Source organism: Lycorma delicatula, chromosome 1, assembly GCF_047948215.1.
Source record: "Lycorma delicatula isolate Av1 chromosome 1, ASM4794821v1, whole genome shotgun sequence".
Taxonomy (NCBI): domain Eukaryota; kingdom Metazoa; phylum Arthropoda; class Insecta; order Hemiptera; family Fulgoridae; genus Lycorma; species Lycorma delicatula.
In genome coordinates, this window is record NC_134455.1 from 70,581,724 (window position 1) to 70,607,221 (window position 25,498).

The 25,498-nt window shown below is 27.9% G+C and overlaps 1 protein-coding gene across 10 annotated transcripts in view; it reads right to left on the reverse strand.

Moving 5' to 3' along the window:
• Positions 1 to 25,498, reverse strand: part of hlk (hulk) — a 309,501-nt gene that overhangs the window by 65,277 nt on the left and 218,726 nt on the right. For 5 of the 10 annotated variants that reach the window (XM_075356311.1, XM_075356327.1, XM_075356377.1 and 2 more), the window contains 4 exons: positions 21,655 to 21,675; positions 11,192 to 11,323; positions 4,934 to 5,116; positions 1,250 to 1,390 (listed from right to left, as the gene is read on the reverse strand). In XM_075356311.1, coding sequence (XP_075212426.1) covers positions 1,250 to 1,390; positions 4,934 to 5,116; positions 11,192 to 11,323; positions 21,655 to 21,675 — 477 coding nt within the window. The remainder of the gene's footprint in view (positions 1 to 1,249; positions 1,391 to 4,933; positions 5,117 to 11,191; positions 11,324 to 21,654; positions 21,676 to 25,498) is intronic. The other 5 variants (XM_075356337.1, XM_075356386.1, XM_075356357.1 and 2 more) reach the window with 1 other exon arrangement.

Below are 25,498 nucleotides of genomic sequence, written 5' to 3' on the forward strand. Positions count from 1 at the left end.
CCCTTTCATTACCGTGTATTGGTTGGTGTTCAGATGCACATGAACACTTGGAAATATACCATAATCATAAAGATAATTAAAAATTCGACAGAACATTTTATGGTTTTGAACTACTTATCTAGAATACCTATGTCAGTATTCTTCCACTGCAGCTGGAGCTCTTTCATCGCAAAAGCCGTACACAAAAATCATATGAGCATATTCTACATGAGTGAAGAGATATGGCATTTTTCAAAACAAAGAATTTAAAATTGAATTTCACTTTTTTAAATTCCAGATTCAATTGGAAGAAAGTAAGTACAGTTTAGAGTACAACAAACCCAAAAACACTACATAACTTGATTTTCAAAAATAATAACAATCAAAATTGTGTTAAAAACAACTAAACCCATAACATTTATTATTAACAGGTACTTACAATTTTGTGATGAGTGGTATTCAAATTAATTTCCATGCATACAGTTAGTTAGTGTTGCCAACCTAATTTTTCAAAGATTACATTTATTGTACTAAAAATAACTGTTTTTAATTTTTACAAATTCATAACATTTTTCTGTTACGTTCTGTTTTGTTTTTAATTCTAAAAGTTGATTTTTTTTTCATATACTTTATTATACCAATTTTCTCAAAATTAAATTCTCTACAAGTTTTTATAATAAAATGTATGCATTTATTAGTCATTTAATAAAGTTATTTTGTATTTAAAATCTAAAAAAACTTGTTTTTCATCATTGAATTTTCCTATTTTATGTTAGATATCATGAAAACGATGGGAGATAAAAGTTTTAGAAACTCTTTTTTAGATTTTTCAAGTTAAAAACATAAGTAACTATCAAATTTATCCCCAACGCCTTAAATATTTCAGTATGACATCATTTCACTAGGGGAACTGAAATCCATGCAGAATTTTTTACTAGCCGAAACTCTATAAAAAAGCATTTCTCAGATATATGTTTGTGTGAACTTTTTTCCTAATTTCAAGTTCTAGAATCAGTTCCCAAATCACATTATTTCCCTTTCCTTCTGAATCACTCTCTCTCTCTCTCTCTCTCTCTCTCTGTGTGTGTGTGTGTGTGTGTGTGTGTATTACTTTTTCAGTTATCAGATAGTTGATTGATTTGAAACCTCAAAATCAATTGTACTAACAAAATAATAAATAGTTATATTAATCTGTATTCATAAGAATTAAAGTGTAATATTGTTATAGTGAAATTAGAATTATTTGAATATTTAAAAACTATAAACTCACAAAAGAAAACAGCAATATAATCAGATGTTTGACGAAGTTTACCAAACATTTTCCTATTTATGCGTTCAATTTGTTCTGTGAGTTCCATGTTGGCTGGGTCAGTCAACCAATCTAGAAGCTCTTCATCATCATCAATATCACCTTATAAAAAAACACAAAAAGAACATGAAATTAGAGTATGATATTAAAGTTAGAAATAAACTAATTAGTTAAAAAAAATCTTAGATAAGTTTTTTGCATTGAGGGCTTCTTTTGCAAAAAAATAATTAAGTAAATTCTGCAGATAATAATTTAATAGGGTGGCTATTCAGAGTGGTTACCACTCTACATATTTGCTTCTTGATTTTTTATCTTATCAATAGTTTCTCCATCCTCTCCATCAAAAACTGTGCTCATTTTTGTAAGCCAAGGTTTTTATTGTGCTTAAACATTTTTGTAGTGATTACGTGTTATGCTATATGAAAATTTCATCAGCATGTTTCATCCCACTACAGTATCAGTACTTAAATGATTTTATCACCAATTTTCTACCTAAATGTAAAAACGTTTGTGAGGACTGAACCTCTGGGATGGGAGCTTAGTGAAAATGTTTCTACTAATATTTTTTTCAAGGTTTCCTTTTATGGGATTTCTACCCATTACAAGAAATCATTCATATCCTAAATGTTTAAATATTCCATGGCTTTTGAGAGGTGGAGAACAAAGAAAGTTAAAAATAGTTTTTGATGGAAGGCCATCCACTTTTTGCTTAAAACAATGTAAGAGCTTACCCTAAAGATCAAAACAAAAACAGATAACTGTATATTGACTTAAAAATATAATTAACTTAATAATATATAAAAATTTTGTGTTAATACAAAACTGCTATTCTTATTTATAAAAAAATAAGAAAATCTTTTCATTCAGTAGATAAAAAAGTAGTTGAGAATCTATTTGTTGAAAAAGATCTATTTGTTGCTATGGGAGTAATACAGGATTTTATAATGCATGCCTTTTGAGATAAAATAATAAATAACAGAGAGGAAGCCTCTAAAATAAATTTACAAAATTCTTAAAAAACTATAAAAGTTTTATTTCAACTGGATTTCAGTAAACATAAAATCAAATTGTGATTTCATTTGTTTAAAATTTACGTAAATGGAAATTAGTTATGTGACCAAACTTATGTGAACATGATTTACAAAGATTAATACACTTACTAAAAGCATTAAAATGACTAAACAAGAAAGAAGTTCCAATTTAGGTGTTCAAATAAATAAAATAGATTTGAAATTTTAAAATGAGTTATACATCATCAGAATATCTTAAGGAATGCACAGTTATATTAATATAAAAATAAATGGATTTTCTACAAAATATTCTAGATATCATTTTTTTTTAAATTCCTTATAAATGTAAAGAAAAATTACTTTTAATTCTATTTGCATAATAAATGCATAAAAATAAAATGTTGAAAAGTGATACATTATATTATTTTTTTTCAAGGTATGTATAGTCTACAAAGCTTTTTTTGAATCCACAATATTGAATCTGAAGAAGCTTAAGGTAGCATTAAAATAATTTTATTTTCATTATATATATTTACTAAAGGAAAAGAGTTCCTTTTTTTATGACATGAATAAATGAAAAAAATATTCTAAGTAAGCAGGTTTCCTTATCTTATCACCAGTCAACTACTTAGTCAACTTCTTGTTGACCACTTACCACCAATCAATGGTGGCCATTGACAAGAGTGCTGCTAAAAACTCCTTTGAAGGGGAAGCTGAAAAGTATTTTCTGAAAGAACTGTTTCTGTGTTATTTGAAAGCGAGTTAATAACTTTAAATAGCTTAAAAAAGTAATAATATCTATAACGATTACCAGTGATGAACTCAATGCTACACATTAAATCAGCTGTTTAAAAGAATATGAGATCTGAATTCTATAAGTCTGTAATTGAGTATAGTACATTAGATTTATTATTTCTATTAAAATAATTTTAATAGAAAACTATTCTTTTGTTTCGCAATCTTGTTTCCATACTTGGTGAATTTTTTTCACAGTTTTGTGCAAAAATAATTCTACCTTTTCTGAGATTTGAAACAGCAATTTTTTAAAATATGATACCAAAGTAAAAAAAAATGACCATACTGAAAATTGAATGTTGGAAAAATTAAAAAAAAAATCAACTATTAGAATAATTAAAAAACAGAATTAAACTCGTACAACCTTTTTTGTAAGCTTTTGTGGTGAATAATTCATCAATCCAAAAACTTTCTGAAAATCTAACATTTGTGGCAACACAAATTAATTTTTTAGAAGAAATAGCTTGTACAACAGGTTAAGAATTTCTTTAGAAAAAACTAAATTTATATCCAACATTAAGAGTGCACCAAGATTTTTGTTAATAAATATCAGTTGCATAGAAAAGGTTAAACAATTTTAATGTCTAGGAAAGGCAAACCAAGAAAATGGATTAGAGAAATCTTTTATGGATGATAGGATTCACAGAGTGCAAAGAGCGTATGGTCTGACTAAGAATATCTATAACAAAAAATGCAAAATTAATGCATTACAACACTGTGATTAAAACAGAATGTTTATAAGCTTGTGAATGACTATCAGTTATACATTAGCTAAATCAGAATTGCTAGAGAGTATTGTTATTAGGAAAATATTGAGTCCACTAAAAACCAATGAAGGCTGGAAATAAGTAACTGTGAAGTATATAAAAACACATAAAAAAAAAACACATAAAAAATTTCAGAAATAATGAGAAAAAGAAGATTGATTTTCTTTGGACACTTATATAAAAGGAATGATAAGTAAATGAGATAGATCTTCAAGTATCTTTGGGAAAAGAAGTTAATAATAAATTGGATCAAAGAAATCAAAAAAGGTCTAGGAAGAAATAATGAAATAACAGAACATGATATGTTTTGTAGGAAAGTGCAAAACACAGAAGGATTCCAAGGTAGAAAGGATAAGAGAACTGGAACAAAGTGGTTTGAGGAAAGGAAAAAATGCATACCGAAAAGACGAACGAGTACTGTAAATAAGGAAGCAACAAAAGAGAAGAAAATGGAATTTTTATGAGGTTCTTACCTTAGGCAACCATAACAAAAGAAGAAGAAGAAGAAAATATGTTGTTAAATTTAATCATAATTTTTTTTTTATAATTATGATCCTCTTTTAATGAAATCATGGAATGCTGAAGACTATACTATCAATTAAATAGGGAAAATCAGAATGTTTTTCTTAAGCAGATTTCCTACAAATTTTTCTCAAATAGATTAAAAATAAAAAGAGTAACATCAAAAAGCCATGCATTACTCTAGTGATTCATATAATTACATAAAAATACTTTTTTTCACGACAATTTCTATAGTAACATTTCAAAATAGCAAGTTGCTACAAAGAAGGTAAGCATGAAAAAATTATGTTTTGAAGTATTCCACACGTATAAAAAGTATTAAAAGTAAGTATATCTGTAATTATAAAAAAGAATATAATAATTACATATAGTTTCAAATTCTCATGATTTGGTGCATAATTATTCACTATAAAAGTGTTCATAGTGTCAAACATTAATTAGCAAATAATAATTATTACATCCATTATAATTATTATATTATGCTACTTGGATACAGTTTAATAGATCATTATTAGTTACTAATGAAAAGGCATTAAGACAGATTCCCTTACCATCATAATTTATATGCTTTCCTTTACGAAAATATGTAAGACCTGGTGGATTACGAAAGCCATACTTTTTAGCCATAAGTCGATCATTACATTTCACTATTTTAATTCCATATTCAGCTGCTTCATCATCAATAAGTTCTATATGACGAAGAACTCTTGGTGTATTTGGATCATCTTCTACATCTAAAAATAAATGGAAATATTACTACAAATTAAAAAAATTATAATAAATTTATAAACTATACAAGGCAAAAAATTTGGGATATGAAACAATATTTTGTTCTACCCTACTCTCACCTTCATCAAAGGTTAACAATTAAGATGTTTCCAAATATTTAAACCAGTGAATAATAAATAAATATAACTAATTAATAAATATTTAAACCCTTTAGTTTTTTCTGGACTAATCACAGAACAGTTGAAAAAGAAAAACACATTTTGATCTAATGTAAATTTGACTAAATCCATGCAATGGAATTTTACAGGTATTATAAAATATAAATTCAATAACACTGAATTTTTAAATAAATTCAATAATGTATTCAAATAAAATAGATTCAATTTTTATTTTTATTTAAAATTCAATATTAAAATTGTTTTATTTTTGAGGTTTTTCTGTTACTGTAATTTAGTGGTTAAGTTATTATTATTGAATTTAATTAAGCACAGTGTGATATGTTGATGAAAAATATTACAAACGCTAACCAAACAAAAATTATATTCAAACTCTATAAATTGGATCTGAAGCTTTTTAACTTAATACGCAAAATTAGATTTAGTAACACATGTTTGTAATGTAAAATAATATCTAAATACGCAATTATTAATAAAAAAAACTCTAATAATTATTTACCTTTTAAAAAGATAAAAGAATTATTGAAAAAATTTAGAATAAGAAAAGATTATAAGGGATAAGCTTTTGTTAATAATACAATATATTCCTTACATATACAAATAATTAGAGTTGGGATTTACAGTTTACATGTATATAAGAGATTTAATTGATTTTGAAAAAGAGCAATGCAAAGAGAAATTAAATAGCTCTTTTGATAAAAAAATAAATCAATTAAGGAATATAACAATTAGTATCACAATGCAATACAAAATTTACATCATAAAAATTGTAATAAACCTAATTTTCACAACAGTAATTATAATAGTTATCAAAAACAAGAAATAGAATCAAATAACAATTTTAAGAATGTTACTAATACATTTTTTGATAATAAAGAAAATGCACACACAACTTAATTTTAAATATTTATCAGTTTATTTAAATATAATATTTTTTGTTTATTTGTTCAATGATTTTAACTAAAGTGTGTGCACATACAGTATTTCAATCATGTGGGTGTGGCAGTACTAATGGCCATTTTAACTACTTTTTTACACTTTAAATTTATTTATTCTACTGCTTACCTGTAACGTCACAACATAGTAGACGAAGACTGCAGCAGCTGTACGTCAGTGCTACACTAGCGCTCTTTGTGATGAGAGGGAGTACTATTGACACATTAAATCCACTTAGCCACTAGTTTATTTAGAGTTTTAGTTTATTTATCTTTTGGGGTGGGCATGGTTTTTTCAAAAACTTTTTTTTTGCAAATATTATTTTTAATTGTTAACAAATGTGGCTAAGAAAAATAAGACCTTAATTAGGAGAAATCTCAAGATACTGAAGATGACTTTGCTCTACAGTCTCACCCTCTTGACCTTTTAAGTTGAAAGTTTAATGACATCAATGCTTCATATACAGAAGAGATCTGACCGAATTTGGTCAAAATTGGTCCAGTTCTAGAGATATGAAGTGATTTAGAGGTCAACATCGAATACAATGCTACCTACAATGTTTGGAAACATAAGATTTTATGATTATTAATGTGTTTATATTTTTTTTAAATTTTAAAGTTTTTTATTATTTGTTTGATGTAATTATAGAGTTGTGTACTGACTGATGATATGGGATGCTGTGAAAGTTAACTATTGGTATTAGTTTTTTTTTTAGGTTTTTCTGTTACTGTGTTTTGGTGGGTAAGTTGTTATTATTTAATTTTATTAGCACAGTGGTCAATATGTTGATGAATTGTTAGAATTTTCAAAAAAAAAAATTAATTATACAATAATGGTTGATTACATATATAATTTATAAGATAATTAATATCTCAATATTCTGTACTAGGTGTTTTATATTAATAGAATTTAAAATGATGATTTAATTTATAATTAAGCAGCTAATGACCTGGTCCAGTCAAATAAAAGGATCTTAGAGTCTAATCTTACAGAAATTATTATTTTTACCAAAACTTTATTCAAATTCTTCTTAGTAAAGCTGGTAACAGATTAAAATGCAATATCTAGCTGGTAGTAGCAATATGCTCATTTCTTAACAAGTGAATATTATTTATTTTCTTTTCAGTTTTTCAGCATTTAGAGTGGTTTCAAAACAGATCACATTGTATGGTGTCTTGAATTGTCTCATCTGTTTTTTATCTATAGTTGTTTTGTATGGGTGTACAGGAGATTAAATAAAATAAAGTACGTCTTCATTGTTTCAGGTCCAACAGTTTTGCTTATTGATACATTCTTGAAGATATAACTATGCTATGGCCATGAAAAACTAGATTTTTCATTAGAGTTGATAGATAAGTACCACTTCTCTATAATAAATTCATTCTTTAACTGTAAACCATATTATGAATGCATTACTCCACCATGATTTACAAATTTTTGAACCTGATCAATCCTTGGTATTGAGTAACAAAACTCATGTGCATAGGTGAGTCCTAGTTCCTCCTCTTCAATTACAGTTTTTCTAATCTTTAACACACAATAGATCTATTGTAATGAAAAACTGGAATTAAGAGTTCATGATAGAAAAGCAAGCTCACTTATAAGTTAGATGTATTGTATTTCTTATTCTTCTCGATTAAAAGCTGCTCCCTTCTGACAATATAATTTAATGATATAAGATGATTTTATTATTATTCATGTAGAAAAACAGGAAGTTTTTCTTATTTTAAACATTGATTAGAAATTTTTATTTCAATAACTTCCATTTTCCTAATCAAAGTTGCAAAGGACACAGGCAAACAAAATTTAATTTAAATTGATTTTCTAACTGAAATAATGTCACAAATAAGCAATGACTGATTTTCTTATTTGTGGCAATAAAATACTGATTTAGAAAACAGATTCGTTTCTTTAATAATTTATTCTATTGGAGAAGGTTTAGATGATTTACCATAATTTATAGAACTGTTAAAAAGCCTTTCCTTACTAATACTAGAATGAAACAAAAATTATCTTGATCTTAAGATATAAGAAACCTTGACTATTACGATCCATTGTTTTGATGAAATTTTTCATCAAGCCAAGTTTTTTGTGTAATTGTGTAAAATACACATTCTTTGGGTTCACAAGACTTGATAAATAACATTTTCTGCCCAGCAATGAGTGGTACTCTCTTCAGCCAGTCTTTTTTATCTCATACTGAACTGTTTACAATTCTGTTTCATTTATAAAGGTCTTCAGCCATTCATATTCGTTATTAATGTAAACAATGACTCACAATAATTTTTTTTTGTGTTTAGTCTTAATATAGAAAATAAACTTTTTTACAAATTTTTATTTTTTATGAGTGACTATTACAAAAAAAAATGAAGCCTTTAAGAACATATTTTTTGGCAGTATTTGGAGTCAGTATCAAAAAATTAATAAGAATAAGCCATATTATGGCTTATTCTTATTAATGTAGTGAAACTCTTTAGACCAGTGTTATTAATAAATAATGCTTATTAAATAAATACTTTATTATATTCATTATTTAAAAAAAAAATTAATGATTAAAATGTTAATTATTAATGATTAAAACACTATTTTTAATACTAATTCATTTTTTATTGTTTTTAATTTATTTGTATACAAAATATTATATAAAATAAGCAGTCTTGTGATGTAAGCATTTTTTTAAAAATAAAATTTTATGAAAGTGCTAGGAATTTAAATTCATTAAGAGAAAAGTAACTGGTGATTTGATGACTTTTGTAATATTATATCATTAATATAATACTATTAATACTTCAATTATTAATCTTTCAATGAGAGAGATATATAATTTCAATTACATTGCTAGTTTGAATTATGTTAGTATTATTAATGCTATGGGAGAAAATAATATAGAATAGTCATCATTACTGAAGTTCCCATGTATAATTCATAAATTATTTTCTCTAGAAGAATTTGTTGTTCTGTTTCCTGAGAATATTACTTTTCCAGAGAAAATAATAAGAGAACTGTTGAAAAAAGTCATCTGTTCCATAAACAGATATTAGGAGATTAATAATGCAAACAGGCCTGCTTCAAGGTAGAAGAAAGAAAAAAAATCCAAATTACTCTAGTGAATATCAAAAAAATCAAGGGCATTTATGCATTACCCTAAAAAAACTGTTTCTTACATTTTCACACAAATTAATTCTTTCCAAGTTATTGAATATCTATTTAAATAATTATATTTTTGTAATTATTTAATAAGAAAAAATCTTGTAATAATTAAAATATTATATTAAATAAACTTTTATTTAAAGATTTTAAAATGTACGATAAAAACTTTTTCTAACTAACCTCTTTGTTTTTGACGGTAAAAAGTGGAGTGCTTAATTTAAGAGTGCCGTTCATCCATTCAAAATTATAAATACTCGAGATGCTCAAAAATTGCTATGATGATGAAATTGCAACAAAAATCCACAATGCTGTATTAAATGATTGCCGACTGAAGATACATAAGCTTACAGTCATTACAAACATCTTGATGGACCTATTCACAACATTATTTTTGAGGTATAAAAGTGTTTCTGCACAATAGGCAGCATCTATTTTGCAGAAAGCTTTTTTTTGTTTGTTTGTTTGTTAACAGCAAACAAAACAGCATTTGACTGAACACTTTTCAGGAGTGTTTAGGCTTTCTTAAATGGGGTTTCAGTAAACTTCTTCAATGTTTTATTACATAGGTAAAACATGGATTCAAAATAATGTGCCAGAATCAAATAGAAGTTCAAAAAATGAATCGCAGCAGGTGAAAATGTGCCAAAGAAAGAGAAAACGGTTCTGCAGGAATACTCACGGCTATGGTTTTTTGGGATTCTTACGCTGTGGTGTACATAGACTACATAGAAAAAGACAAAACCATTACCGGTATTATTACTCTTCACTAATTGATTGACTGAAGGGTGCTATTCAACCTAAACATCTAGATCTGACCAAAAAAAAAGGACACATACCTTGGTTTATTGCTTCAAAACTCCATGATATATGCTTTGAAGTACTTCCATAAGTATATCCCAGATATGGCTCCAAGTGATTACATCCTTTTTGCAAATTCGAAGAAATGGCTCGCTAAATGAAGATTCATTTCAAGTGATGAGGTCAAGCCGATACAACTGCTTATTTTGTGGTGTTGAACAAATTGCACTATATTTAATGAGTTAAACATTTTTAAGTCATTCTAAATGTATCAAATTATATGGTGACAATGTTGGAATATAAAACAATTTTCTGAAAAATCTTGTTTTCTTTTCAGGCCGATAACTTTTTTAATGGCCCTCATGTGTTAAATTATTAATATGATAAGAGCAATTTGTACATTATTCCTGATTAATTTGGAATAGTGCTACAATCTATGGACCCAATGCCAGAGATGGCCAATACAAGTCTAGACTAATGTTTCCTATTAACGGGCAATAAAAAAGTAAAAAAATTAAAAAAAACATATTTCATCAGAAAAAAATTCTTTTTCCAGTTTAAAAATTCAGGTAACACCAGATTAACAAAAATAATGATTAATAAGTGAATAGGTCTTTGTTTTTAGACTTTGTTTTTCAAAGAAAATATAAAATTTTTTTAATTTTAAAAAACATGTTTTTCTTTAAAAAAAATAATAAAAAATATATAATAAAAACAAACAAAACAATTCATAAGAAAAAGTAAAGTTACTTTTAAAAAATGTTCAATTAGACATTTCAAATTAAAGATTGATTTTTGAACAAAAATTCATAACTTTTAATGTAAAAAATCATAACTTTAACCTTAACTTTTGTAACGCAGTTGTGGGCCATTCAGAAGAAATATCAAGTAATGTTTGATTTTTTACAACAGAGTACTTTGTATTGAATGATATAAAAATATCTAAATTAAATAAATTAATTAAAAAATTATGATTAAAATCAAACAAAGATAAAATTCTAATTGATTATTTTTACTTACAAAATGCTACTGCTAAAAATTCCTTTGTCTCAATGTATTTGAACAGTGTTTCTCTGTCAATGTCTTCTATACTTTCATCTGTTTTCTGTTTTATCATCCATTCAAGAACTTTCTTTTCATCCTGTAAATTACCTGTAAATGATTTATTTTAAATTGATACAGATAAAGCATAAGTATATTTAGTATATTTATACACATATAATAATAAATATATATAATAATATAATAATAATGTACATTAATCTTCATACATTTTATAAAAAAAATATATGCAAATGATTTTCTATCACATGAAAATAAAAAAAATCTTCAGAATTTTCAATTAAAAAAAGAATAACGCAACTTTGGTAATAAATGTAACAGCATAACGTAGTATGATTAACAATGTTATAATATATTATTAATAATAAACAGTATGATTTATAAAAACTTCAATGAGTGACAGCAAAATGCGACAGTGGTGCAGGAACTTTAAAGCAGGACGTACAGATGTTCATGATGCAGGGGGTCAGGGAAGGAAGCGAGTGCCAACCAATGATCTCGTTGAGCGAGTGGATGAGGCAATTCAAGAAAATCGTCGGTTCACAATTTCTGTATTGAGTGATTAGTTTCCTGAAATTTCAAGGCCAGCTCTCTACACCATTGTGAGTGAGAGACTTCAGTACCGCAAACTGTGTGCAAGATGGGTTCCCAAGATGCTGCCCGACCATCACAAAACAATGAGAATGGACGCCTCCATAGCGTTGCTCCAGTGCTACCAATGAAGGAGAAGATTTTTTGAACAAAATTGTCACAGGGAACGAGACAAGAGTCCATTTCAAAACTAAAGAAACAAAAGAACAATTCGAACAGTGGATGCATTCTCATTCTCCCAGTAAACCAAAGAAGTTCAAGCGAACCTTCTCCATCAGAAAGTGTACGGCTACTGTGTTCTGGGACCGGAATGGAGTTCTCTTGGTGGAATTCATGGAATGTGGCACGACCATCACTGCAGCCTCATACTGCGTGACTCTTCAACGTCTACAAAGGGCAATTCAGAATAAGCAGAGAGGAATGTTGTCATCAGGCATTGTCTTTCTCCATGACAATGCTCAGCTGCACACTGCAGCTGTAACAAAGAAGCTCCTGCATCGTTTTCGTTGGGAAGTGTTTGATCACCCACCATACAGCTCGGACTTGGCTCTATTCGATTTTCACCTCTTTGCTCAAATGAAACGGTGAATAGGAGGATAACATTTTGGCACAGACATCAAGCTGCACAGACTAGCGTAGAAACATGGCTGAAAACACAGGCGGCTCCGTTCTATGACGACGGTATTGGAAAGTTGGTACCACAATACGACAAATGTCTAAATCAGAGTGGCGAATATGTTGAGAAACAGCATAACTGTGTAAGTACTTGTTACAAATAAAAAGTTTTTTATTTACACTGTGGTTTTAATTTCGTGACCAATCAGACCTTGAAAAAAAATAACCCTCATATTCATTTTTGTTTCCTTTCATCGTTAATGCTGTTTTTCACTTTTAATTAATTTTGTAACCATTATGACATAATGTAAAATAAACATTTAGTGTGCAGTTTGTTTATTGCTATGTCTGCATTAACTAAATAACATAAAAATCCTGTTGACATACATTTTATCATTGCTAATAGTTATTTGATCATAAGATATAGGCTGCCTCCATTAGAAAATTTATTTTCCAATAACTTTCAACAATGATAAATTTTATATAGACTAAAGATAAGTACTATTTAACTCAATGCGTTTTTATTACACTTTCAATAAATATAATATATTTGTGTAATATTATAAAGGGCAACTGCTCAGTTCTTATGGATATAGAGAGGCCTGCCATTGTTTTATTTCTATCGTAAGACAAAGTATTGCAATATACCATAATGTGATAAGTATTCACTCATTTACTAATTTAGTATTAGCAATTTAACGTCTATATGCCTACAAGCGCCCATAATGATGATGAGGTAGTGTGTATACGAAGAGATTGATGAAGCAATTAAACACGTAAAACGAGATGAAAATTTAATAATAGTTGGAGATAGGAATGCAAGCATTGGAAAAGGCAAGGAAGGAAATATAGTGGATGAATACGGGCTGGGCAAAAGGAATGAAAGAGGTGACCGACTTATAGAGTTTTGCAAGAAGTATAATTTAGTAATTGCCAACACCCAATTTAAAAATCATAATAGAAGAATATACACTTGGAAAAAGCCAGGCGATACTGCAAGGTATCAGATAGATTATATCATGGTTAAGCAAAGATTTAGAAATCAACTCGTTGACTGCGAAACTTACCCTGGAGCAGACATTGATAGCGACCATAATTTGGTGATAATGAAATGTAGATTGGGGTTTAAAAACCTGAAGAAAAGGTGTCAGATGAATCGGTGGAATTTAGAGAAGCTTGAGGAAGAGGAGGTAAAGAAGATTTTTAAGGAGGACATTGCAAGAGGTCTGAGTAAAAAAGATAAGGTAGAAAATGTAGAAGAAGAATGGGAGAATGTTAAAAAGGAAATTCTTAAATCAGCAGAAGCAAACTTAGGCAGAATAAAGAGAACTGGTAGAAAACCTTGGGTTTCAGACGATATATTGGAGCTGATGGATGAACGTAGAAAATATAAGAATGCTAGTGATGAAGAAAGTAAAAGGAACTATCGGCAATTAAGAAATGCTATAAACAGGAAGTGCAAACTGGCGAAAGAAGAGTGGATTAAAGAAAAGTGTTCAGAAGTGGAAAGAGAAATGAACATGGGTAAAATAGACGGAGCATACAGGAAAGTTAAGGAAAATTTTGAGGTACATAAATTAAAATCTAATAATGTGTTAAACAAAGATGGTACACCAATATATAATACGAAAGGTAAAGTCGATAGATGGGTGGAATATGTTGAAGAGTTATACGGAGGAAATGAATTAGAAAATGGTGTTATAGAGGAAGAAGAGGAAGTTGAGGAGGATGAAATGGGAGAAACGATACTGAGATCTGAATTTAAGAGAGCATTAAAAGATTTAAATGGCAGAAAGGCTCCTGGAATAGACAGAATACCTGTAGAATTACTGCGCAGTGCAGGTGAGGAAGCGATTGATAGATTATACAAACTGGTGTGTAATATTTATGAAAAAGGGGAATTTCCGTCAGACTTCAAAAAAAGTGTTATAGTAATGATACCAAAGAAAGCAGGGGCAGATAAATGTGAAGAATACAGAACAATTAATTTAACTAGTCATGCATCAAAAATCTTAACTAGAATTCTATACAGAAGAATTGAGAGGAGAGTGGAAGAATTGTTAGGAGAAGACCAATTTGGTTTCAGGAAAAGTATAGGGACAAGGGAAGCAATTTTAGGCCTCAGATTAATAGTAGAAGGAAGATTAAAGAAAAACAAACCAACATACTTGGCGTTTATAGACCTAGAAAAGGCAGAAAAGGCATTCGATAACGTAGACGGTAATAAAATGTTCAGCATTTTAAAAAAATTAGGAATCAAATACAGAGATAGAAGAACAATTGCTAACATGTACAGGAACCAAACAGCAACAGTAACAATTGAAGAACATATGAAAGAAGCCGTAATAAGAAAGGGAGTCCGACAAGGATGTTCCCTATCTCCGTTACTTTTTAATCTTTACATGGAACTAGCAGTTAATGATGTTATAGAACAATTTGGATTCGGAGTAACAGTACAAGGTGAAAAGATAAAGATGCTACGATTTGCTGATGATATAGTAATTCTAGCCGAGAGTAAAAAGGATTTAGAAGAAACAATGAACGGCATAGATGAAGTCCTACGCAAGAACTATCGCATGAAAATAAACAAGAACAAAACAAAAGTAATGAAATGTAGTAGAAATAACAAAGATGGACCACTGAATGTGAAAATAGGAGGAGAAAAGATCATGGAGGTAGAAGAATTTTGTTATTTGGGAAGTAGAATTACTAAAGATGGACGAAGCAGGAGCGATATAAAATGCCGAATAGCACAAGCTAAACGAGCCTTCAGTAAGAAATATAATTTGTTTACATCAAAAATTAATTTAAACATCAGGAAAAGATTTTTGAAAGTGTATGTTTGGTGTGTCGCTTTATATGGAAGTGAAACTTGGACAATCGGGGTATCTGAGAAGAAAAGATTAGAAGCTTTTAAAATGTGGTGCTATAGGAGAATGTTAAAAATCAGATGGGTGGATAAATTGACAAATGAAGAGGTATTGCGGCAAATAGATGAAGAAAGAAGCATTTGGAAAAATATAGTTAAAAGAAGAGACAGACTTATAGGCCACATACTAAGGCATCATGGAATAGTCGCTTTAATATTGGAAGGACAGGTAGAAGGAAAAATTGTGTAGGTAGGCCACGTTTGGAATATGTAAAACAAATTGTTAGGGATGTAGGATGTAGAGGGTATACTGAAATGAAACGACTTGCACTAGATAGGGAATCTTGGAGAGCTGCATCAAACCAGTCAAATGACTGAAGACAAAAAAAAAAGTATTAGCAATAATATACCTTTTTTTTTTTCATTTTTCTGTTTAGCCTCCGGTAACTACCGTTTAGATAATTCTTCAGAGGATGAATGAGGATGATATGTATGAGTGTAAATGAAGTGTAGTCTTGTACATTCTCAGTTCGACCATTCCTGAGATGTGTGGTTAATTGAAACCCAACCACCAAAGAACACCGGTATCCACGATCTAGTATTCAAGTCTGTGTAAAAATAACTGGCTTTACTAGGACTTGAACGCTGGAACTCTTGGCTTCCAAATCAGCTGATTTGGAAAGACGCGTTCACCACTAGCCCAACCTGGTGGGTTAGCAATAATATACCTAATATACCTGGAGGCTGTATACTGAACTGTAAATCTGTTTTGTTTTTATGCAATATTCATATCTACTGAAATGATATTGGATGATATAAACCAAATAAAAAAATGAACACTTAGACTATGGATAAAGGAAAAGAAAACTATGGATAAACTAAAATAATGGATAAAGATAAAAGAAAAGAAAAAAGAATTAAAAGAAGACAGATAAAGAAAAGTGATCTTTTCAAGACCTTGATCCAGTCTCTTCCTCAGTTGTAATAAAGGGGTTATTATTAATGATGCTTTTCTTGAAATCATAAGGAAATTTATTTCATTTTGGACACAAACATATATTTTATCTGTGTTCACAGATTTCCCACACCCAGTCAGATTAAAGCTACACTGAAAAACTAAACACTATAAAATATTTAGCACTTGTTATAGATATGTGCTTACACTTGCAGACAAAAAAAACCCGACAAAAATACATATTGCTAACTAACATACATCTCTAATACACATACCAACAGTCAATATTGACGGAAAAAAGATTATTGTATTGCTTTCAAAACCATAAATAAAATATCATAATAAAAACACTCACCAATACACACTGGATTGTATTAAAAAGTAGTGACTGCATTAAATACTCAATAGAAGTAAAAGATAATAACTAATTGAAATACAGCATGAACATTTTTTATGTAGAATGTAATAATCAAATCATTCAGTAATCACACTTAAATAATACAAAATTTATTAACAAATAAAGTTCTTACAAAAAAATAAATAAGTCATTCTAAATTGATTTAACCTAACCATAAGACAAAAGAATCACTGACAACAATGCCATCCATTGTACAACCAAGGAAAAGATTAGACTATGGCTTAAAAAGACCTTCTGGAAGGATATTTGTGGGTTTTTTTTTAAAGCACATTGTGACTTTTATTGTTTTATATACTGTATATACATAAAATAATGGTGGAATTTTAAACAATCATAGTTTTGGAATAACGTGTGACTAACATGAAATATATGACAAAATAAAGAAAATTCTCCAAGAATCTTATCTCTTCAGTAGATTTTGGTATGTGCTCTGTTAGTTGACTTGCAGACATCAAAACAATATTTAATCTCTTGGCACATACTAAGAAAATACCTGGTATGATAAATGAAATATCTGTTCTTTTAAATGATCTGAATTTTTAAATAGTCCAGATTTCTTATGTGAACAAAGAATTGTGTTTCTTCCCACAAATAAAAATTCATAGTGGTAAGATATGGAGAATTTTGAAGCCAGAATATTCACCCTTCTTGTCCAACCTTTGCTGAGGAAATGTTTCATTTAGATAACCCCGCAAGAATGCGACAAAGAACTCCATCTAACTGAAGATGCAATTCTCTGGTATTTGGGTCATTGTACATCCTCTAACATAACCAGGATGTTTTTCCCCATTACAGTTTTGAATGACATATCAGATGTTAACTTTTGAGCTGTCATGTTGAAGTTTTCATAATGACAGTTCTTTTATTCAAACATTATATGTGTCATTGAAAATAAATTTGTTTAAAAACTCCCCATCCAGAATATCTTAGTGAATTCAAATTGTTTAATTTTGTCTTGAATAAATTTTATGAAACATCTTAATTTGATAACCTATAACATGAAGTTGCTTTTTTAAAAGATTGTGAATGATTTTTTTGGAAAAAACACTCAGTTTTTCAGGTAACACTAATAAATTGTACACACAGTTTCAACAGTCTCATCAGATACTGATGGTTATCTTAGACATGACTACTTCAGAAGGCTGGTCTTTTCTCCGAGTTGTTTGTTGCATTGGTCACTGTTATTTTTGTGAAACGGTTGATTGATCACAAAACGGTATTCACGCCTAAGAAATATAACCGATTCAAAATTAAATCAGAAAACACAATTAACTTCCTCTGAACCTAATCATGGTAGCTTCATGCGATTATTGACTATAACACAGTATGCACAAACTGGTAGTAGAACTTGTTTAAATATAAAAAACTTGGATAGTTTCTCTTCATCTTGAGATATAATTCACGTCTCTGCCATGCTTGTTCCAAAATTATGACTGCTTGAAACCTCACCATTATTATTATTTCACAGACACACGGTATAAGTGCAAAACTTTTGACATACTGATCTATGAATTAAACATTATTTTGAAGATTTGTGCAACATTCAATACATTCTATAAAATTTTTTTCTTTTATATACAATGCAGTCTGTTCAAGTAATGAACAATAAGCAGTCCCCCCCATGGCCCATAAGATGAGGATGATATGTCTGACATGTAAATGATGTTTAGTCTTGCAAAGACTCAGGCCGATCATTCCTAAGACGTGGTTAATTGAACCTCAGCGACCAAAGTACACCGGCATCCACTGTCTAGTATTCAAATCCATATAAAAGCAACTAACATTTACTAGGATTTGAACCTCTGAACCTTTGACTTCGAAGATCAGTTGTTAAGCAACTGATTTGTGACGATGAGTTAACCACTAGATCAATCCAGTGGGCAATAATTTCATAATGTAATCAAAACGTCCTCTGCAATGTGTACTCTGTACCAGCTTCTCATGTTCAGTAATGTCTGTACAAAATGATAAATGAACATATTATCCCTTTCCAAATGCTATTTACAGTTTAGTGTTTTTTAACTTGTGAGTAAAAACATGTCGTATCCTTTCAGTGTTCTACAGAATATTTCGAAAAATTCTTTCACCCAAGAAAAATAATCATATTTTTTAATTATTTTCTTATTATCAAAAGAATTATTTTAAATTAATTTAGAAAGATAAAATATTATTCTATTGCACTGAAGAGTCATTATTAACATTGTGAGAGTATATAACATATGTAGAGTAACAATAGATGTTTTAAATATAAATGTATCATAAAATATTCAAAGACAGATTTCTAACAAACACCTGGGATTTAGTGTGTTCTTTTTTATTTTATAATAAAGCTGAATAATATTAGACAGTAAGAATGTCAGTAAAAGTTTCAACCAACCTGCTGGAAAAAAAAAATACAAAAACAGACTGAACTAGTTTTTACTCTGAATTTAGGTATGAAGAGCTTGAATGAATCTGGCCGAAGAAGACTGATTTTGAGCAAAAAGTACCTTAGACAGTGGGAAAATTCTTTTTTTAACTAAGCAGTTCAGTAATTTATTTAAAAACTGTTTTATATTATTAAGTAAAAACATATTATAATTTTTTTTGCTGATGGTAAATATAAAATGATGGTAATAAAAAGGTGGTAAATATAAGATAATTAGGTCTTACAATAAAATTCAGACCTTTGGTTTAATGGTCAGCAAAGTCATCAATATGGTTTAAAAAGAAACAAAAAACAAACATGATTAACACATGTTCGAAACATATAAGAATTAAGGATAAGTTTATTTGGTAATGTAGTATTCAAATTATAGGCAATATAATAAACTACAGTGATAAGGGCCAATCATTTATGAAGTAGAATGAACAAGACAAGATCATGTTGGAACATAATTTTACACTTAAGCTAATTTCACATAAATAAAGTTTGATTGACAACTGTAGACTGATGAGTTTGTCAGATTGCTTAGTGTAGGTGTTTACTGAGTTAAAAATTAATAGAATGATTCAGAAATCTGTTGTTTGAAATACTAATACTTTAATGAAAAATACTATAACATAATAATAGTAATAATAGATATGATATAGAATTTTTAAACAAAATCAGTAAAATAAGATACAATTAAATTAAAATAAAAAAAAATAGATATAATGACTAGTGGTTGGTTAATTTTAATATATAAGGTGGATAAAATTAAAAAAATTAAAACAAAAAATTGGTTTCAGCAGTAATCAATCTGAGTTCTTCAGTTTTGTCATGCAGAAAGGAAATATAACAAAAAATTACACAGCTAGGGCATGTTGTAAAAATAAATAAATTTAGTATTATTTATATCATAAAGAATTAGTTATGATAAATTTGAGAATAAATTCACATGGTTATTAATTTTCATAAATGCATATTATTCCATACGTGCTTAGTTACACACATATGTTAACTGTATAAACAACCAACTATATGCAATATTTAAAATATATCACATTATTGTTAAGTTGTAGAAAAATTATGTTAAAGAACTGAAATATAAAAATCAAAATATTTTCTTTTAAAAACATCAAACTGTTATAAGGGAAACACTAGGATATTGAAAAAACACACCTTATTTATTTATTTCAGTGAATAAATTTCCTGATGTTTTCAATTTTATATTAAAAAACATATTCAAGAAATAAAGATTTATAGCAGGTTAAATTTGTATAATCTGTATTTCTTTAATCAATTCACATAAAATGAATAGTAAATAGAAACTCAGATTAGGATTATAAAAAAAATTAACCTGCTGTAAATAAATACTTTTTTCAAACAAAAAGAAATAGAAAATATGATGTACCACTTGCACATGCTTGTACATATAAGATATTAAACGTTTTTAACTTCAATTACATTTTCTGCATAATTGTTTTCTTTACCATGACTTATGACAGCTATTAAGTTACAAAAGAAAAATTCATTATGATTTTATATAATATTGAATTTACAATGTGAAAACCAATAGATTTCATTTCCTTTTGGATTTCAATGGATATTAATTGATATTTTGACTTAGGGAAGGAAAATCGAAGAAGTGTAACTAAAAACCTATAGTTTTGAAGCCAGCATTGTGAACATTAACAATTTATTATAAGTAGATCTTATTATAAGTAGAATTATAAGTAGATTTATTATAAGTAGATTAATTTTCAATGATAGTTCAACAGTTCTAGAATAAAGATTTCATAAATTTATATTTTTCCTCAGAGAAATTTTATTAGTATATGGTTTATTAACAACAAAAGATTATCTATAATTAACTTTTTTGAACGTAAGTTGTAATTGCCATGAACTCCAATAGTCATTAGTTATTAAAAAACATCTACATGATGTATTTGAATTGCATCCAGTCTAATTTACCTACGATGTCTAAATGGACCAGTTTATTAAACACAGCTTTTTCTGCAATGTACATCCTTTTTTCACAATCCAGGATGCTACTACTTAGCATTTGCAAGTCTAGGCCACAATTTATTAATCTAACAAATGCCCATTTGTAAAACTGCTTACATACTGCTGTTGTAAGTATTTGTGTGTATAACATCAGTGTCCTAAACATTACACATAATACTAGAAGATATTTTAAGAATGTATTTGAAATAAGCTCAAATATCCTTTTACAATTACAAGTGTAATCACCCAACTAAAACTGTTTTTCAATTATATTGCCACAGTTTATAATAATACAATTTTGTAAAACTATTGGTAGGTCAATCATTAATTAAAATATCTCAATAAATCTTAAAATCTCTCAAAAAGATACTTTTTTACATACAGGAAAACAATACAGCTGTCAGAAGTCAAAATATCAATAAAAAACTCAATTTTTTATATCAGTAACCTGGAAATTTCCATATAAAAAAAATAAATAAAAAAAATAAAAGTAATATTTAAAATTAATTAGTTATTTTTAATTATTTTGTTAATCATTATCTATAAGTTATAATGAAAAACTTACTCTTGTTCCCAACTTGGTTAACTGAAAATTGATAAAAATTAAAGTAACATCAGCTTTAATAATAATTTTATTTAGAAGATAATATTAAAAAAAATATATTTTAAATAGTTAAAAAAAGCAGAATATTACAATTTTAAATAGTTTACACTTTTACACAGCAGTATAATCAACAGGTTTGTTGATAAAATTGAACCTAAATACCCAAAAGATAAATTACATTCACAATTGATGTTTAAATGTATACATGTTGCAATTAGTATTTTTTATTCATTTAACTACATGTTGTTTTATTTATAAGGATTTAACTCACAATGATGATGGAATAACTGTGTCACAAGCTTACCAAATACTAACAGGGTTTAAAAAATATAAATATACAAAGAAATATTAAAAGGCCTTTAAAAATAAAGCAAAACATCCACTGAATACTGAATAAATTTAAACTATAACTAAACAATCAATAATATAACCATAATGTGTAAAAATATGATGCTGTTGAATCTCCCTCTAAAAAAAAAAATACTATGAAAAATTTTATGTAATTAAAATAACACCTCTGTTGCTTTTCAAATATAAATTTCACCGTTTGTTTGAAAGTTAAAAAAAGAACCAGCATCATCATGTGACTGACTGTTACTTATGTGATAAATTATTGCTCATAACAACAATAGTATTATCAGTATCTGAAAGTTCAGTGGTAAAAGTTAATTTTAAAATCTTGATACTATCAAACAAACAGAAAATTTTAATTTGATAATCAACTGAGGTTGTAAATAAAAACTGTAAACCCCCTTTCAGTCTTTTTAGATTACTGATTTGATGTTTATAAATGAAATACAACATTGTAATATTTTTTCAATCAGTAATTCTATACATTTAATAAAATATTTATATTATATTAAAAAAATACAATTTAACTTTTTGATTTACATCATAATGCTTTTATCATTGTATATGTGACATATAAACTGAAGAAACCTACGGTGCAGATAAAGCATTTTAACCTAGTAAATATGATTGTGATAGAGAGGCTTACAATAAAATATGTCTTATCAAGTTTAATACATTAATTAATGTATTTTAATGTTTCATGTTTGATATCACATATAAAAATATTTTATTTTCATAAATCAGTTGTTTAACAGCTAATTTTTGAAGTTGAAGGTTCTCAGGTTTGAATCCTACCAGCCTCCATGGCTCGAGTAGTAGTGTCTCGGCCTTTCATCCGGAGGTCCCAGATTCGAATCCCGGTTAGGCTGGCATTTTCACATGCTAAAAAAATTATCATTCATCTCATCCTCTGAAGCAATACTTAATGTCCTGGAGGTAAAAAAAGAAAAAAAGGTTTGAATCCAAGTAAAAGTTGGTTGCTTTTATATGAATTTGAATATTAGACAGTGGATACCAGTGTAGTTTGGTGGTTGGGGTTTAATTAAACACACATGTCAGTAATAGTCAGCCTGAGCCTCTACAACACTACACTTCATTTACATGTCACACATATCATCCTCATGTAATTGGGCCAGGGGGGAGTTACATAACGTTCACTAGTAGAACAAATAATTGTTTTTTTTTAAATAATTTTTAAATATATATTTTTAACACTTTTACAGTCTTTTATGACAAAAAGATAAATGTTTTAAATTTCAAATTTAAAAATTGGTATAAAGTTCTTCTTTTTTGAAATTAAGTATTTTACTTTCTTTAAAAAGATTTTCTGTATCTCTATTTATTGAACAAAAACAAATAGTAGTTGAAATATATGTGTTTAAAACTGGTTTCTTGTTTAAATAAATAATAAAAAAAATACATAAGTTATAATCTTGTAGAGGTAAGAGAGAATTGAAAAATGTTATGAAAAACAATTTCATTTCCTATTTGTCATAATAACTATAGTATGCACTATAAAGGTAAGTAAATGAATTTAAAAAGTTCATTTTATACATTAATGCTGAGTAATCTACTAATTCAGTTTGGTGAATTCAAGCTATTCGCCCTCCGGGTTTTGGGACTTAATTTGGGTTCTCTATAAAAAATTAGGGAGTACGTCTTTTGGGAAATTTTGAATGAAACATCAACAGAGGCCACCTCCAGAGGTGAATGAAGTTTAAAAATTGCATAACTACGCCAAAAATAAGTAGAAGAACAGTACAGGCCCATATATGTTTGTAAAGGGGATTGCGTTCTGTTGAATCATGCAACTTGAGAAAAAGATAGTTGAGTAAAAGAGAGGGAGTGAAAGGAGGATGATGAGAGAGAGATAAAAATACACCTGTCTGAATTGATAGATTACTGCATTTGTTTTATTATGATCTCAATCACATAACAAATGAAATGTCCAGTATGCTTTTAGAATAATGTATTAAACATGATTTTATAACCTTTTTTTTAATAAGGAAAAAAAATTGGTGGTTAACACACATTAAAATAAAGACTTTCTTATTTCCACAGAAAAAAAATTGGGTTATTTTGGTGATAATATGCATTAAAAGATGCTTTTACCTATACTTATAATACTTATCATGTGAAAATGACTTTTTCACAGTAATAAACAGTTTCACTAGAAGTGTTTGTAAAATAATACTTATGCAGTCAGCAGATTACAGAAGCATGTACTATAAAGTTTGAGGATAAATATCTTGGAAATTGATTTCAAGTTTTCATAAAGATTAAATGAAAATTTAGCCTGTTTATTTTTAAAAAAATAAGATGGCCTTTACAAATTTTACCATTCACTTTATTTAAAAGGTTTTTTTTAAGGTATAAATGATAAAAGAGGCCAGTTTTAGAACTCTGATTCTGAAATGATTACTTTGACCGATTGTAACTAATCAAAACCATAACTAAATTTTTAAATTTGAAACATTCATCACAATGTTTTTAATAGAAGTACCAAATCTCAAATTAAAACAACTTATATATTTTCCTATTTCTTGTCCTTTTTATGAAGACGTGGTATCTGAAACAACTCATAGAAATTTGGGAGAAACTGTTTTCACCTCATTACAAATTCACAGTTATAAATAAAATATTAAAGTGAAGTAATGATGAGAAGACTTTTTATAACAACTTTTAAAATTTATTCTTATATGTTGTACAGAAGGAGATGCAAGTTACTAAATTTCTTTTGTTAAAAATAGATTCCTGGCAAGTATAAGAGTTAGTTGCCTAAACAGAATCCAGTAAAATCCTTTTCTGCCTCATTGATCATGCAATAAAATTAAAACAGTAACAAATTTTTTCCAACATAATTCTGTTATATTAAAATTATAACATGAATTCCAACATAGTCTGCCGCATACCTAAGTTGCAGTTATGCAGGTGTCTTCAGTGTGAAAAAAAATGTGAAAGTACAAATGTTGTTTTGAGATTCAATAGATCTAAAAAATAATGAATAATGCTTCAAAATTTGAAACAATCCGATTATACAATTATATCAATTATACATACTTATAAATTAAATACACTACGTTTCTCTTAAGAGAAAGTTTGTAAAATTGATTGATTACCAAGGGATTAATAAAGGTAATATTTTTGAGTAAAATGTCTTTTTATAATATTTAATTCTATCCAATCAAGAGGAAAATAAACTTAAATTATATTTAAGTTAGTATTTATATATATATATATAAATAAATATAAAAGACTAGTAAATTTATACTTGTATATTTATTATATACAAATTTTATATATTATTAATTAGTTATAATCAATCAATAAGGATGTTGGAAAAGTTCTTATTGGTTGAATATAACTCATATCTAAATAAATAGATTTTATTATAAAATGTACCATTAAATAAATAATAATGACTTCTTATTGGTACAATTTGCTTATTGTAATA